The sequence below is a fragment of the Heterodontus francisci genome, chromosome 15 (genome assembly GCF_036365525.1).
Source record: "Heterodontus francisci isolate sHetFra1 chromosome 15, sHetFra1.hap1, whole genome shotgun sequence".
Classification (NCBI taxonomy): domain Eukaryota; kingdom Metazoa; phylum Chordata; class Chondrichthyes; order Heterodontiformes; family Heterodontidae; genus Heterodontus; species Heterodontus francisci.
The window spans coordinates 93,229,293-93,247,786 of NC_090385.1; the positions used below are offsets into that span (position 1 = coordinate 93,229,293).

Consider the following 18,494-nt stretch of genomic DNA (forward strand, 5'->3'; position numbering starts at 1 on the left):
AACCAAGCCTGTCCTCACTGCCCACTAACTTCATAAACTAATTGAGAAGCTAACAGGCTCTTCATTACCCTGATTGATTGATTCTCAACTTCAATCAAACAGCCCTTTTTCCAACTCCAATGTTTTTTATAATCAATAATTGAAAATCTTCAAAAGAAGATTTGAAGAATACACAATTTTGTTTTTAAATGTCCCAATGATTTTCTCCAAGATTTGCTTGCAGCAGTGCCCTGGAGATCAATCTTCAATTCCTGGAGACTCCAGAACCAACTCCTGGTAGGTTGATAACTATGCAGGTGGTAGTGCTTTACATTCAATGCTTGAAGAGAACAGTGCACACTGCAACATCTCCATCTAGGTCATAATTGCACCTGCCTGTTGTAAAAGTTACCATGGAGGCAAATACAAGAGTGGAGATTCTGACAACATTCATCAAAGCAGGAGGCAGTCCGAGCACCGGCACAGTTGCCATCTGATTATACAATTCCTTACATTTCAGAGCTATGACATGTTTTGTATCTTACCTGTGAACATAGCCTTAAAATAGTCACTAGCTGAGGCCATCATTGCTCTATGGACCGGAAATACTTCTTCACCGTCTCCTGGCACCAGGGTGACATCACAAAGTAACCCTTCAATTCGGAGCTGGTCAAACCCCTACAAAATTTAGATATTTCAAGATCAGGTTACAACTGTGAAATTTAAGTTTAAAAACACTTTCTTCATCACCATCTGCTGCATACATCTACGTGGTGTACAATCACTCCATAATGAGTATTATAAACATACAAACCAGCTTGCTCAGCTTGTAACAAACTCACCTCTAAGCAGAAGGTTGTGGGCTTAAATTTCACACCAGGACTTGAGCACATAATCTGCTCTGACACTTCAGTGCAGTACAGAGGGAATGCTGCACTATCAGATGTTAAACGCGAGTCCCTGCTGCCTGTTCAGATGGACGCAGGAACATGGCACCACTTGAACAGGAACTATTAGTTTTCCTGGTGTTATGGCCAACAATCTCCTTCAACTAGCGCCAAAAGATTAACTGATCTTTCATCTCATTTGCTATTTTGTGGGATCTTGCAATGTGTACATTGGCTGCTGCATTTGCTTACGTAACTAAATTATAATTAATCGTATGTGAATCATTTCAGATCTCCTGAGGGCATGATGATGGTTCAAAAATCAAAATCAAAGTTCCTTCTTTCTTATAACACACGTCCCTCACTCTTCCAACAGCATCAAGCCGGGAAATCAACCCTAGTCAATGACAAAAGTAGAAGGAAGCACCAGGCATGTCTTGGAATGAGGCACCAAACTCATGAGGCTACAACATTGGGTTAACTGCATGCAGAACACCAAAAGCAGTGGGGTACAGAAAAATCAAGGGGTTCCAAAATCAGCGAAGTTCTATAGTCCTGACACATCCAGTCAAGAATGGTCGTGATCAATCAGGCAAATGATAGGAGGAGCTGGCTCCATGAATATCCCCATCTACAACCATGATAGGAGCTCAGCATATGAGTGCAAGAACAAGGTTGAAATGTTTGCAACTGCTTCCAGCCAAAGGTATCGATGGATTCATGAGGTGAAGGCAAGAGAGATGATGAGTTTCCCACAACATCAACACGGCATTCACTAAGTACGGCACCAAGAAACCCGAGCAAAACTGAACTCAATAGAGGTGGTGGAGAGCAAGAGGAAAACCCTCCAGTAGCTGGAATCATGCCTGACAAAATAGAAGATGGCTGTCGTTTTCTGAGGCCAATCAGCATAGGCCAAGGACATTGCTGCAGAAGTTCTATTGCTGTTCCATCAATGACCTTCCCTGTATGAACTGCAGCAACTCACCAAGCTCACTTCAGTAGCACCTCCAAGCTCAATGAAACGCTGTCACACTCAAGTTCCCCTTTAAGTCACATACTGCCCTGATTTGGACATACACCACCATTCCTTCATTCCTAACTAGCACCTGTGTGGGAGGAGCATCAGGACTAACACTGCAGCGGTTCAAGGAAAAGGTTCACCACACCCAGTTTCAGGGCAATTTGCCAGCCAGCATCGCCCACATCCCAAGAACAATTAAAAACATTTTCCATGCAGAGACTTATTTTGTATTAAAGTGGAGTACTGAATTCAATGTAGCTGTCACACAATAGATTAAATGCTGTAATCTTCATACTTGCAATGTTAAAAACGCAATCGAATTTTAATGTGACATCAAAATTAACAATTTTTGAATGAAAGATAAAACCTATTCAGGTTCATTCTTAATGGACATATATTGTTTTAGTTGTCTTGGTGAGGCACTCTTTAAAAAAAAAATTGCCAGTTTTATTTCCCAATGCAAAAGCTTTCATAGAAACATAGAAAATAGGAGTAGGCCATTTGGCCCTTCGAGCCTGCTCCGCCATTCATTACGATCGTGGCTGATCATCCAACTCAGTAACCTGTTCCCGCTTTCTCCCCATACCCTTTGACCCAAAAGCCATGAAAAAGAAAATATATCGTTCTCATTCTGATGGCCATAGTCTTTCATCTTAAATTGTAAAATGTGTCTGAAACTAGGCAGACGTTTTAAGCAAGCAGGCATCAAATTCAATTTGTTTTCTGCATTACCAGGCCTCAAAGTGATACAATGACCACCCCACCCCTCATGACATCGCCTGCAACAGGAATATATCAAGTTTATAATCTGCAGCAAGGTAAGAAAATTCACAAGAAAGGCAGGAAAACAAATCTGTCACTGCAGGAGTGGAGCGAATTAGAAGGACATAGAAGGAACTAATTTGTTGCCTTTAAGGGTGATAAACGAAACTAAACGCTGAGTAGAAAAGGAAAAGTTTGGTGCAAATGAGATCAGTGCCCAGGACAGGCGAAAGGACAAGAAATAGATTTCTCTTAACTTGTGATCAGGCTAAATGTCATCCCAAAGTACACTGCCAGATTGTTACATTCATGCTAGAACTAACAGATTTCTTTATAAACAAGAAAATTACACAGAAGCATAGGTGACATACAAGTTCATAGTACAGAAACAGGCCATTCACCCCAACAGGTCTATGTCAGCTTTAATGCTCCACACAAGCCTCCTCCCGCTGTACTTCATTCATTTCATCCGATCAGCATATCCTTCTAAGCCTTTCTCACTCGTATTTATCTAGCTTCATTTTAAATGCATATAAACTATTCATTTCAACCACTTCATGATGCTGAGAGTAAGAGTGAGACCTGGAGACCTGTGTGCTTCCATTGTAATAAAGTGGGGCATTTAAAAGCTGAATACTGGAAACTAAAAGTAGAAAACTGGTAGGGTTAATTAGGGCACACCTACTCAGTGAAGACAGGACCCTGATGGAAAGCACAGCAGAGCAAGTTGTGGCTTTAACTGCAGGAAGAATGCAACCCAGGAAGCTTACTATTGCATGTGCAGGAAAATTTAATAGGATTCCTGAGGGTTATCAAGGTTTTGTGTCTGAAGGGAAAGTAACCCTCGAGTGGGGCAAGCAAGCCCATAGTGATTCTCCGGGACACAGGTGCCACTAGATTCCTTTTACTGGGAAAAGGCCTGACCTTTCCCCCAGAGAGTGCAGTGAACAACAAAATGATGGTGAATGGTATTGGTGCACCTGAAGTGCGACCTAGCTTCGGGACCAGTGACCGTAGGGATTGTCCCTAGTTTGCCTGTGGACGGGGGTGACCAGCTCCTTGGTATCGATCTGGCAGGGTTGAAGGTGATAACCACCCCCTCAGTAGTGAAAGAAAGACCACAGGAGGTCAGAGAGACAGGGAAATGGCAGGAGACGGTCCCCTGCAGTTTCCCTGAATTTGTAGAAGATCAGGCAATGATTAAACCAGCTCCCCCAGAGGAGACTGCATTGATATTGAAGGCAAATGACCATGAGATCTGCCTGGCTGAGACTTTCTTTGGGAATTTAGGAGACCTAGCGAATGAATTAAATGGATTTCCCTAGCTGAGGCTCAGCAAGCCGATCCAGTACTGCGAGTTAGCACAGGCTGCCCAGTCTGAAAGTGAAGCAGAGGGAGTCCCTGATTGCTACTTATTTAAAGAATGAGGTACTGATGAGGAAATGGAGGTCTCCTCACAGACCTGAGAGCAAGGAGTGGACAGTAGTTCACCAGTTAGTGGTGCAACAGAGGTATTAAGGGGCCACGAGACTACAGTGGCTGTACATGGCCAGTATACGAAAGACCAAAGCCCGCATAACACAGCAGGTTGACTGGCCAAAACTCCACAAAGATGTAGTGGAGTACTGCAGGAGTTGCCACATTGCCAGGTTGAGAGGAACCCCAACCTACAGTGAAACCTACACCCCTAAGTCCTATACCGGTGTTAGGAGAGCCCTCCAGCAGAGGGCTGGTGAACTGTAAGGGACTCCTGCCGAGAACAAAATGGGGCAGGTAGGCACACGGCTAGCAAAAGGATAGACAGAGAAGGGGAAAAAGTGACCAAGAGGGCAGGTTAAAGGAAGTCCGGGAAGAATCCCAGATGAAAAACCCTACAGAACGGTCAGCCAACCCCGAAAAATTTGAAAGGTTAGACCCCATATCCTCCTACATAAATGCAGACACAAGAAGCACCCCACCAGAGTTGCTAACAGCATTTACAGGAGCCTGCAAAGACAAATAAAGACCTCTAGGGGGCAGAGAAACCATGAGGGTGATGCCTCACCTAGTCAAATGTCACAGGGAAGTGCAGTAGGGTCTGTACACATACCTGCAGACAGGGATGTCCCAGAGAACAAAGGGGAGATTAACAAAGAATCCTTCCCCACAGTCAGAGGACAAGGGAACCACCCATCCCCTGAAGTCAAAAACCTTTGCGTGATTCAGCAAGGCACTCAAAGAGTGTTCAGGATAGACCCGCCCACTACTGGCTCCTTTAAAAAAAGACCTCAACGGGAACAAAGACCCTAGGCAGTCAATGCAATGGGCAAACTGAAGAAAAACTGACCAAAGAACCACATGTTTACTGGGATGCCAAAAAGGGGGAAATTAAAGCAGCACTGGCACCAAGAAAAGACCGTTTTAGTAATTTTTAGGATTCATGAGTGGAAATGAATGAGAGAAATGCATGGTTTTTCTTTCTGTATCCTATAATTTTCTCTCGATCTTTTAATGAAATGCGCTTCTCAAATTGCATTTCATTTTCCTGGGTGTGGAGGGGTCATGCAGGCTCCCACCTGCCAATAATGAGGCACATTAATTTCACCATATGAACACTGATTTTAAACTGTTCTTGGAGTAAAGAAAGAACTTGCTTTTAACAAAAAAAACACCATACCCTTGATTGGATAAACATTTGAATATTTACAGACAGTGATTAAAAGGGACAAAAGACCATTCCCTGACACATTCAATCCACAATGGACTTTTGATTATTAGACGTTGAAGGTGGAGGAGCTAGCATTCAAGGTTGACTGCTAAGATGGCCGAATACACAAACGGACATGGTCACACCAGCTAGTCACATGACTAACCTACTGGGCCACCTGAGGTTTTTGAATTTGAACTTGCCACAGAGCTTTGAACTGGCAGAAAGCAGTTTGCTCCTGGACTGAGAAGACCTCTCTTCTGCCTGCTCCCATCTCTTTCTCATGGAACGGAAAACCACTGAAGATATATGAACCCCAAGAGAGAAAAGTCTCCTACATTGAACAAGGTTTAAGAAGAATACTGGGCCCCAATGAAAAGCAAGATCAACCTACAAAAGGACTCTACAGTGAGCTCGAAAAACCGTAACAAAACCCTTCAGAGATTGCTTCAAACGTTTTCACTATTTTTCTTCTGCTCTTTTCTGTCCCTATTTGCATGTATCACGTGTGCATGCTAGTGAGGGCATGTCGTGTATCCGTAGACATTAACCGAATTAGAGTTTAAATTTAAGTTTAATGAATTTCACTTTTCTTCTTTAAACCTAAGAAAGCTCATTTCCTTGCCTCTCATTGGAAAGCAGTCAACAAGGATTCACCAAGGGGGAGCTCAAAACACTGCATTTAAAATCAAACCCTGTTACAATAAGAGCAGGCAAAGGCTGAGAGGGACCCTCCAGACACCTTTCTCACCTGGTCTTAGCAGCTTCTTTAGAACATAGTTGTAAGATTTTTTGTCGGAATCAGTCTTTTGTACACTTCCTGAAATAATGGTTTTGTGTGGGGGTGTGTGCGGGGGGAGAAAGACAATATCCTGCTCATTGCATGCAGTTCAACTTTCAATTTCAGAAACTACACCACAGTGATAGTATTGTGAAAAGCTGGCAGTATATATATCGGCCTTTAAAAACAGTACTGTATCCTGTGAATAGAATTTAAGGAGCAGCAGCTCATGCCTAAACTAGGCCTGATGTGTCTATTAATGGACCAAGTATAATTTAGATTAGCACCCACCAACAAAGCTTTACTTGTTCACCCATAGATCTAAAATCTGGAGTTCCGAAGGTTGCATTGCCAGCTTGGTATTACGGCTAAAGGCATCTCCTCACAGCTGGATAGGAACTTAGAGCAGCAGTGAGAGGATCCAGTTGTTATGGTCCATATAGGAACCAACAACATAGGTGGAATGAGGAATGAAGTTCTGCTGAGGGAGCTAGGATCCAAATTAAATAGCAGAACCTCAGAGGTAATGCTCTCTGGATTACTACTTGAACCACATGCAAATTGGCATAGAAAGAAAAAAAAGTTTTGTATTTACATAGCGCTTTTTACGATCACAGGACGTCCCAAAGTGCTTTACAACCAATGAAGCACTTCTGAAGTGTGGTCATTGTTATAATATAGGAAATGTGACAGCCAATTTGAGCACAGCAAGCTCCCACAAACAGCACTGTGATAATGACCAGATAATCTATTTTTGTGATGTAGGTTGAGGGATAACTCTCCTGCTCTTCTTCAAAATAGTGCCATGGGATCTTTTACGTCCACCTTAGAGGGCAGACTGAGGCTTAATGCCTCAGCCGAAAGACAGCAACTCAGATAATGAAGTACTCCCTCAGCACTGCACTGGAGTGTGGGCCTTGATTTTTGTGCTGAAGTCCTGGAGTGGGAATTGAACCCACAACCGTCTGACTCAGAAGTGAGAATATTACCAACTGAGCCATAGCTGACATCATACCAGGTCAAAGAATTGAACACACGATTCAAAGAGTGGTGTGCAAGGTAGGAGTTTCGATCGATGGGGCCCTGGCACCACTACTGGGGACAGAGGGAGCTGTTCCACTGGGACTGGTTCTATTGGGTTGTGACCGGTGCCTTGTCAAATTGAATAACTAGGGCTATAGACAGGGCTTTAAAATAAAAAGCAAAATGGGTGAGGAAAACGGTTCAAGTGAGGGGAAATTTATAAATCTAAAAAGACAAGGTCACACAGCAGAGTTGCATTTTGTGCAAAGATAAGCAGAGGGTGACAGGAAGGGACAAAAAGAATAGGGTCAAATAGGAAAAAAAAGCAACAAGTTAAAATTAAAGACGCTTATCTAAATGCACAATGCATTTGTAATAAGATCGACAAATTAATGGCACAAATAGAGACAAATGGGTTTGATTTAACGGCCATTACAGGGATGTGGCTGCATTGTGACCAAGGTTGGGACTATATAGTCCAGTGTACCTGGCATTTTGAAAAGACCGACAAAATGGAAAAGGAGGGTGGTGGTGGGGAGTAGGGGATGGGATAGCCCTGCTAATAAAGGGTAACATAAGGACAATAACAAGGAAAGATTGTGGCGCGGATGAGCAGCAAGTAGAATCATTATGGGTCAGAAAAGGCTGGTGGGATTAGTATACAGGCTATACAGTTACAAAATCAAAACACTGTGGATGTTGGACATGTGAAATAAAAACAAAAAATTGTGGAAATATTCAGCAGGTCTGGCAGCATCTGTGGAGAGAGAAATAGTTAATGTTCCAGGTCAGTGACCTTTCATCAGAAGCTTACCTGAAAGGTTAACTGTTTCTCTCTCCACAAATGCAGCCAGACTTGCTGAGTATTTCCAGCATTTTCTATGATAGTAGCTATACTATGTTGGACAGAGTATTGATCAAGAAATTTAGCAGCTGGCAAAAAAAGCAGTGCAGAACTGATGAAAGGTTCTGATGAAAGGTCAGACCTGAAACATTAACTCTGCTTCTCTCTCCACAGGTGCTGCCGGACCCGAGTATTTCCAAAACTTTTTTTATTTCAGATTTCCAGCATCTGCAGTATTTTGCTTTTACTCTAATAAGGAACTTTCAGTAATTAATATTAAGAAAAAGTACAGGAGGAATTAATGGGACTGAAAGATGAAAAATCTCCAGGACCTGATGGTCTACATTACTTTTTATTCATTTTATTTATTTTTATTTTATTTAGAGATAGAGCACTGAAACAGGCCCTTTGGCCCACCAAGTCTGTGCCACCCATCAACCACCCATTTATACTAATCCTACATTAATCCCATATTCCCACCTTCCCTCAATTCACCTACCTATACTAGGGGCAATTTATAATGGCCAATTCACCTATCAACCTGCAAGTCTTTTGGCTGTGGGAGGAAACCGGAGCACCCGGAGGTGTAGCATGTGGAGAGAATTGGTTAAAGGACAGAAAATAGTGAGTAGATTTACACAGGACATTTTCTTATTTGCAGACTGTTACTCGTGGGGTGTTGCAAGGATCAATACAGGGGCCTCAGCTATTTACAATCTATCTTAATAACCTAGATGAAGGTTTAACGTATACACGTTTGCTGACAACACAAGGCTGGGCGGGAAAACACGCTCTGAGAAGGACACAAAGAGTCTGCAAAGGGATATAGATAGGTTAAGTGAGTGGTCAAGAAGGTGACAGATGGAGTATAATGTGGAGTAATGTGAAGTTATTTCCTTTGTTAGGAAGAATAGAAAAACAATGTTTTTAAATGGAGAGAATGTATTCAGAGGCATTTGTATGTCCTTGTACAAGAAACACAAAGTTAACGTACAGGTACAACAAGCAATTAGGAAGGCAAATGGACTTTACTGCAAGGGGGTTGGAGTACAAGAGTAAGAAAGGCTTGCTGCAAATGTACAGAGCTTCGTTAAGAACACACCCAGAGCACTATGTACAGTTTTGATCTCCGTACCTAAGGAAGTACCCTAAGGGGTACACCAAAGGTTCACTAGATTGATTCCTGCATTGAAAGGGCTGTCCAATGAGGAGAGATGGAGTTGAATGGCCCGAAACTCTCTGGAGTTTAGAAGAATGAGAGGTGATCTCACTGAAACATATGATTCCAAGGGATCTTGACAAGGCAGGTGCTGAGAGGATGCTTCCCTGGCTGGAGTGTTTAGAACTCAGGAACATGGTCTCAGGATAAGTGGGTGGCCATTTAGGACTGAGATTAGGTCACATTTCTTCACTCAGAGGGCTGTGAATCTTTGGAAATCTCTAAGGCTGTAGATGTTCAGTAATTGTGTCTTCAAGGCCAAGATCGACAGATTTTTGGGATAGCACTCGTGCCTCTGAGTCGAAAGGTTTTGGGTTTAAGTCCCACTCCAGGGCCTGAGCACTAAACTCAAGGCTGACATTCCAGTGTAGTACCAAGGGAGTGCTGTATTGTTGAAGCTGCTGTCTTTCGGATGAGATGTTAAGACAAGGCTCCATCTGCCTGCTCGGATGGATGTAACATTTCCCATGACACTATATTGAAGAACAACAGGGGAGTTATCCCCTGTGTCCTGACCAATATTTATCCCTCAATCAGGGATCAGGCAGGAAAGTGGAGTTGAGGTCGAAGATCAACCATAATCTTACTAAATGACGAAGCAGGTTCAAGGGGCTGTGTGGCCTATTCCTGCTCCTATTTCTTATATGTTCTCACAGAAACTGAACTCTGGGCTCCATTTCATACTGCAGTAAGGAACACCAGCTTCCAACTCAACTCTGTTTTAAAAGATATTTACATTGTATATCTAAGGTCATAGCTCTTGAAAAAAAGCACAGATGTTGTCCTTATTTGGAGCAACTTTGCTTTTGCCACAGCTTGTATCAAACCATAGAGAAATTATAGCACAGAAGGAGGCCATTCAGCCTGTCGTGTCCGTGCCGGCCGGAAAAAAAAACTTTTCACCACAGGCTTTAGGACAAAAGTCAGTACAGATGAAATGTAAAGGGGGTGGATAATGCTTGGGACTTAGAAAGCATGAAATCTGCTACATGTTCATGAATTGCACCAAGAATGTTGTTGCCTCTTCAATAAAATTAAGAGGATCTTTTGAGGAGGATTATATATAGTAGCTGCCTGCTCCATTCAGAAAGCGATCAAGAAAAGTTCCTTTGCTGAGGCCTTGATGAAATGTGTGCCTTAAAAAGATTTGTATTTACATCGTGCCTTTCATGACCACCAGACATTTCAAAGCACTTTACAACCAATGAAGTATTTTTGAAGCAAAAACAAGAAATGCTGGATTCACTCAGCAGGTCTGGCAGCATCTGTGGAAAGAGAAGCAGAGTTAACGTTTCGGAAGTATTTTTGAAGTGTGGTCATTGTTGTAATGTCGGCAAAGTGGCAGCCAATTTGCACACAGCAAGCTTCCTCAAACAACGTGATAATGACCAGTTAGAGTCATAGAGAGATACAGCACCGAAACAGGCCCTTCAGCTCACTGAGTCCGTGCTGACCATCAACCACCCATTTATACTAATCTTACATTAATCCCATTTTTCCCTCTCACATCCCCACCTTCCCTCAATTCTCCTACCACCTACTTACACTAGGGGCAATTTTTACAATGGCAAATTTACCTACCAAACCACAAGTCTTTGGCATGTGGGAGGAAACCGGAGCACCCGGAGGAAATCCAGGCAGTCACAGGGAGAACCTGCAAACTCCGCACAGGCAGTACCCAGAACCGAACCCGGGTCGCTGCAGCTCTGAGGCTGCGGTGCTAACCACTTTGCCTCCGTCTGTTTTTCTTGTGATGTTGATTGAGGGATAAATATTGGTCAGGACACCGGGGATAACTCCTCTGTTGTTCTTTAATATAGTGTCATGGGAGATTTTACAGCCACCGAGCGGGCAGATGGTGCCTTGTTTTAACGTCTCATCCGAAAGACAGCACCTCCAACAGTGCAGCACTCCCTTAGTACTGCACTGGAATGTCAGCATTGAATTTAGTGCTCAGGCCCTGGAGTGGGACTTAAACCTAGAACCTTATGACTCAGAGACAAGAGTGCTATTAACTGAATGAGGGCTGACATATTAACATTCATCACCTACTGTGGATGTTCGTTTTGCTACTGCATTATACTTGTTTTTATAATTGATTGTAATGGCTTTCTTTTCTTTTTATTTTCATTCAATCCCGTCGTTGGCAAGGCCAGCATTTATTGCGCATCTCTCACCTCCTTTGAGACGGTGACGGTGAACCGCTTTCTTGAACTGCTCCAGTCCATGTGGAGAAGTAGTCCCACAATACAGTTAGGGAGAGTGTTCAAGGATGTTGACCCAGCAAAGATGAAGGAACGATGATATATTTCCAAGTAAGGATTACATGTGACTTTAGGAGAATTTGCAGGTGGTGGTGTTCCAATGCACCTGCTGCCCTTGTCCTTTCAGTTTGGGATGTGCTGTAAAAGAATCCTTGACAAGTTGCTGCATGGCATCTTTGAGATGGTACACACTGCAGCCACGATGCAACGGTGGTGGAAAGAGTGAATGTATAAAGTGGGGCAACGATCAAGCGCACAGCTTTATCCTGGATGGTATCAAGCTTCTTGAATGTCATTAGTGCTCCACACATACAGACAAAGTGGGGAGTATTGCATCACACCCTTGACTTGTGCTTGGCTTTGGGGAGTCAGAAGACAAGTTGCTCGCAAGAGAAAACCCAGCCTCTAACCTGCTCTTATACCCACAGTATTTATATGGCTGGTCCAGTTCAGTTTCTGGTCAATGGTAACCGTCAGGATGTTGAAGGTGGGGGATTCAGCATTGGTAATGCCGTTGAATGTCATGGTGAAATGGTTAGATGCTCTCTTGTTGGAGATGATCATTGCCTGGCACTTATGTGGCGTGAATGTTTCTTGCCACATATCAGTGCAAGCCTGAATGTTGTCCAGGGCTTGCTGCATATGGACATGGGCTACTTCAGTATCTGAGGAGTTGTGAATGGTACTTATCATGGTGCAGTCATCAGTGAACACCGCCACTTCTGAACTTATGATGGAAGGAATGTCAATCATGACAATAGTTTGGCCTAGGACACTGCCCTGAAGAACTCCTGCAGCAATGTCCTGGGGCTGAGATTATCAGCCTCCAACAGCCACAACCATTTTCCTTTGTGCTAAATATGACTCCAACTAGTGGAGAGTTTTCCCCAATTCCATTGACTTCAATTCTACTAGGGCTCCTTGATGTCACACTCAGTCAAATGCTGCCTTGGTGTCAAGTGCAGTCACTCTTAACTCACCAGGTGAGTCACATGTCACAGAATATTCAGCCAAACATGTTAATCTGTTAATTGTGTATCAATTGTTTGATTATATGCAGGTGGAGCATATTAATTGGGGTCTTACTTGAGCACTTATAAGCAGACACTTACTAAGACTGGTGGAGGGTTTTGAGTGAGGATTTACATGTTTGTAATCCTTTTCTTCTCTACAATAAATGTGAAACTAAGTAAAGATAGGATCCAGCACTATCCTTCTATGACAAGCTTTCTGGAGTTGAACATGGTAGCAAAGGATGGTTGCCTACAGTTGAAGGTTGGAAACTATGATTTTTTTTTTTTAAACATAGAAAACTAAAATCTCATGGGCTATTGTGGAAAATATGGCAGAAAGCAAGTGTAAATTGTCAGGGTATGATTACCTGCTGATGTTCTCAGAGTCTGAACCATATGACCAGTGGAAGAATTAAGTGGATATGTGGACAAGGTTACATCTCTACCAAACAGGAAACAAAGTATGGCCTTGGCATTGTCATGTCCCACCAAAAGTAAAATCAGAAGTCAAGTGTTTAGTGAACTGGATGCTTGTCAGTTGGATACTGATGAAGGATTGGATCTTCTGTTGTAAATTTCATTCAAGAATTCTAAGAAAGATGACCTATTGAATGCATATGAGGCATGGTCAGACTTTGATAGATTTTGGAAAACAGATGGTTATTCAATGGAGGAATATATCATGGACTTTAACAGACTCTAAAGAAGATAGAGGAAATTTAATTTGGAGATCCATGGTTGGCTGCTTGCATTTAAATTGCTAGATTGTGCTAGTGTGTTGCATATGGACAGGCTCCTGGTTCTAATGGGGTTTGGTTCTTGGACAAAGACTTCCTGTTGGATCAAATGTCTACTGCCTTAAATTCCTGGGGAAAGTCATTTCCTGCAGCCCTGGTAGAACAAACAGGGAATTCTGCAGTGACACAAAGAAGGGAGGACTCAACATTTACTAGATTTTGAAATGGTCCAGATACTGGAAGCAGGCATAAGTACTTTGGAAGAGTTAAAGACAGGAGAAATGAGGATGAAAGCACCTTTTGCAGGAAGACAGAATTTGAACAGGAATCATAGGTGAATGAATCCCAGGAATGCCTAAGGAACAGTTAATAGGTGCTTCAGATGTGGCTCAAAGTATCATTATGCAACGAGATGCCCTAAGCGGTGGGGCGGAGTCCTCAAAATAACACACGACACAGAATTCTGAGGCAGAAGAGCAAGATATTGATGAATCTGAATGCACTGTACCGGTCACAAGGAGCTTTAGCCCTGTGATGAATGTGCTATATTGAATAGTGCTTGCACGTCGACAGAATGTGGAACTGATTGGTTACAATGTTATCTAGATTAGCTTAGGAGTGAGGGTCGACGCAAGGGTATGGAGTATAAAAGAACTACCCGCTTTAGGTTTGGTGGTGACAACACATTGAAGTCACTGAAAAGAGTAGTAATTTCATGTAAAATAGCTGGAGCAAGCCACTCTATCAGTACTGATATAGTCTCTAGTGAGATACCTTTACTGTTGAGTGAACCTTCTCTGATTCTTAACAGCTGGTGCTATGAATACTTCTCTAACACTCTATAGATATATCAGATTTTGTTAAGGGTATACAATAATGCCCTGACTGGGTAAACTGCAAATTCACTAACTTTCTAAAAACAGTTGCCTTATCATGCTCCAGATCCAGTTTCATTTGTGCCTTCTTCATTGAAGGTTCTTCTTTGGCCTCCTTATCTCGAGAGACAATGGGTAAGCGCCTGGAGGTGGTCAGTGGTGTGTGGAGCAGTGCCTAGAATTGGCCTTTATAGCCTTCATTCTAGCAACAAGATTTAGTCTTTCTACAATAATAAATAGCAAGGACAAAACGGTGATTATAGACAACATTATGAAGAAATGGATATGGACTGGACCAGCTAAGTTTCAGACTGATAATGGAGGGAATTTGTCAATGACCAGTTCAGAGATATGTGTGAAAACATGAACATTATGGTTATGAATACTGCAGCTGAAAGTCCTTTCAGCAATGGGCTCTGTGAAAGGAATCACGCAGTGGTTGATGAAATGTTGCATAAAATCTTAGCTGACCAGCCAAATTACAAGTTGACAACTGCCCTGGCATAGGTGGCTCATGCACAAAATTCGCTTCTGATGGTTGGAGGAAATAGTCCCTATCAATTGGTCTATGGTCAGAATCCCATATTGCCTTCTGTAGAGTGCAACAATCCTCCTGCTCTAGAAGCTTACTACAATTAATTCCTTTTTTTTTTTTTGCACATTTGAATGCTTTACATGCAAAGAGATGGGCTTTCATCAAGTCTGAGGTCTCTGAGAAAATTTGGAGAGCTCTGAGGCATCGTATAAGGCCATCTGAGGCGGAATTTAGTTCAGGAGATTTGCTGCATTATTGTTACGACCAAGTGAGAAAGGTGTCATGAGGTTCTGTTCAACCCGTCACCTGGTCTTACTGTAACCGGGTTTTATTTTTAAACACGCTGTTTTTAGCTCCCCTTGGTGAATCCTTGTTCACTGCTTTCCAATTATAAGGCAAAGAAACTAGCACAAACAGGTTTTCTTAGGTTTAAAGAAGAAAAGTTTGAAATTTATTAAACTTAAACTCTAATTCCGTTAACGCCTACGGATACACGATGCGTCCATGCGAGCATGCATATGTGATACACACATGCAAATAGAGACAGAAAAGAGAAGAAAAATAAAGTGCAAAAGCTTGAGGCAATCTCCGAAGAGTTTTTGTTACGGTTCTTCAAGCTCACTGTAGAGTCCTTGATGGTAAGTAGATCTTGCTTTTTGTTGGGGCCCAGTATTATTCTTAAACCTGTAGACTTTTCCCTCTTGGGGTTCATGTGTCTTCAGCGGATTCAGAGGCTTGTGGGAAAGAGATGGGAGCAGACAGGAGAGATCTTCTCAGTCCAGGAGCAAACAGACACTGAGTTCAAACTCTCTGTGGCCAGTTCAAAAGAAAACCCTGGAACAGCCAGATAGTCATGTGACCAGCTGGTCTAACCAGTCCTGGCCCTCGTGGATTGTATCCTTCTTAGCAGGCCCTGGAATGCACTTCCTCACCTTTGATGTCTGTTGTATGTAAATGTTCTTTTCCAGCCACGGTTGATCTGTTTAACAAGTCCTTTCTTCACTCCAGTAACAGTTTAAAATCAATGTTCATGACAAAATTAACGTGCCTCATTCTTGGCAGGTGGGGGCCTAGCATTATAAAAAGAGGGTCATGGGGAATGGAAGGGCTCTGGTAAGGTAATCGGTCATGATAAAACAGTAGTTTTCAAGCATGGAAATCAAACTGTTGAGGTTCATTCGTCGCGATTGATCGGGGTTGATTACTAAAATCTCAGCAGCTGACAGAGGGAAACGATGCACCTTGTACCTCAAATACTCGTGTTTTGTGATGAAGGACCTGAGGAACAGAATGAGGTAGATCAAGGGTTGGATAGTAATGTGAGGGATCATGACGCTCGGGAACGTGCTATCACATCCAAAGGCCAATTGCCCCGAGTAGGTACTCTGGTGACATATATTCCAGAGAGGTCTAATATACGGAGGGATGAAACAATTGTTGGACGTGCAGGAAAATCTACAGGCAAGTTTAAATATTGGTTAAGTGTTCAACATGATGGCCAAGAAGCAAGGTCCATGGACTGACAGAATGGGGTGAAAGAGCGGAGGGTAAGAAAGCGCAGTGCAAGTTCTAATAGTGGGTCTGGAACTGACTCTTGCATAAGGAAGTGATCGCGTACTGGAGAAAGAGCCTCCGATAATATGTGAGGGAGATCCTCTAGCAGTAGTCTCAAAAGACATCAAAGTGCTAATAGAGACCATAGTTTGAGCAGATTCCACAATGAAAAGAAGGCCAATGAGCAGTCTTGGAATAGAACTAGAAGCAGAAGTTCTTATGACAGTGACATTTTAGTGGCTGCCAACTGACGAGGATAAACTAAGAGAAGCAAAATATAAGGAATTAGAGAATTGGAGAGAGTTGGGAAATTATTCTGAGGTACCAGATAGGGGACAGCCAGTCTTGTCACATAGGTTTGTATGGAAAAAAATCCTTCCTGATGGAACTTATAAGGCTAAAGCAAGGTTAGTTGCGAGGGGTTTTGAAGAGAGACTGGGTGATACCAATGTTAGAGTGGACTCTCCAACAGCTGGAAAAGTAATCTTGAAAATCATTTTAGCTCTTTTGGCCACATATTCATGGGAGTGTAGATCCATTGACATAAGAGCCGCATTTCTGCAGGATGATACTTCTCACAGAAATGTATCTGAAACCACCCAAAGAGGCAACAGATACAGAAGGAAAATTATGGAACCTGAACAAATGCGTCTATGGTCTTTAATGATGCTTCCAGGGTGTGGTATTTCTCGGTGAGATCTGTTTTGTTGAAAATTGGTTGTGTTCAACTAAAAGCAGATCCTGCAATGTTTTATTGGTATCATAAAGGGAAGCATTCAGGCATCTTCATGATGCATGTTGATGATTTCTAATGGGGTGGTACAGTGGATTTTGAGAAATATATATATATATATATATATATATTATATATATATATATATATATACGATTAAGGCAGAATTTAAGATTGGGAGTCAGGCTTGTGGGGCCTTTAAATATATTGGTTTAGATATTAAGCAGACTAAGTCCGGAATAGCTTTAAATCAACAATCCTATTTAGAGAGTCATAGATCATCAAAGAAAGATGATATATATAAAGCAGAGTTGAACAATTGCGAAGCTTGACTGGCCAATTAAACTGGTTGTGCTCTCAGACTAGGCCTAATGCTAGCTTTGATGTGCTGGAGTTGAGCACGATGATGAAACATCTGAAAGTTGATGATGTTTTAAGGGCAAATAAAACATTAAAAAAAAACAAATCTGGAGAAATGTGTACTGAGGTTCCCATCCTTAGGTAACCCAAAGAGCATGAAGCTAATAATTTTTAGTGATGCTTCACATGCTAATCTTGCTGATGGGTATTCGAGTGTAGCTGATTTCATAATATTTCTGATCAGTGAAAATGGGAAATATCATTTAGCTTTGGAGGCTCAGAAAATAAAACTGTTAAACACTTTAGCTGCGGAGACACTTCGTCTTGTGGAGGCAGTGGATATGGGGTTCTATTTGTCAAATATTTTGGGTGAAATTCTGAACAAGGGACACACTGAAGATAGAATACCCATTGAATGTTATGTGGATAATCATTCTTTGTGGGACAATGTACACTCTACAAAAAGTGAGTGAGAAAATCTATGTATTGACCTTGCTGGATTGGAACAAATGCTGGAGAGAAAGAAATCTCCCAACTTATTAGCTATCTGACTGTTTATTAAAAAGAAGTGCTGGTACAAAGAAATTGTTCGGGGTGCTGGAGGAGGGGTGTCTCACAATGTAATACTTTGTACCCAATATGGAATTTATTTTGATTTATTTTGAAGTGTTCTTTAAGCATGTTAATAATTTGTACATGAAATTTATCTTAAAATGTTTGAGCATATTATTCCATGTTGTATTATAAAAGGGAACCTGTTAATTTTGTATCAATTGTTTGATTATATGCAGATGGAGGGTGTTAATTGGGGTCTTACCTGAGCACTTATAAGCAGTCACTTATTGTAACTGGTGGAGGGTTTTGAGTGAGGAGCTAGATGTTTTTACTCGCTACATGTGAAACTCAGTAAAGATAAGCACCAGCATTATCCTTTCATAACAAGCTCTCTGGAGTTTAACGTAACATGGCATTCATGCCATATACCAAGAAGGAATCTTTTGGCAATAGTGTGCTTATTGTATTGGAAAAGTGTTGCTGAGAGTTTGTGCGAGAGGGAAGTGAATCACTCTGGGTTGTTCTTCAAACATTATGGTGTTTGCCATATAATTTTTCTGCAGTGATCACAGTAACATAAAAGGCTTGTCAGCAAAGGTAGAGCCCAATAATAAAAGGGACAGCAGCAGCATGGATACAAAATTGGTTGAGTGACAAGAAACA

General features: G+C 42.0%; 1 protein-coding gene across 3 annotated transcripts in view; it reads right to left on the minus strand.

Annotated features, from left to right (window-relative positions):
* klhl13 (kelch-like family member 13) overlaps positions 1 to 18,494 on the minus strand; it is a 297,520-nt gene that overhangs the window by 39,065 nt on the left and 239,961 nt on the right. For all 3 annotated transcript variants that reach the window (XM_068047852.1, XM_068047851.1, XM_068047853.1), the window contains one exon: positions 525 to 657. In XM_068047852.1, the coding sequence (XP_067903953.1) occupies positions 525 to 657 (133 nt within the window). The remainder of the gene's footprint in view (positions 1 to 524; positions 658 to 18,494) is intronic.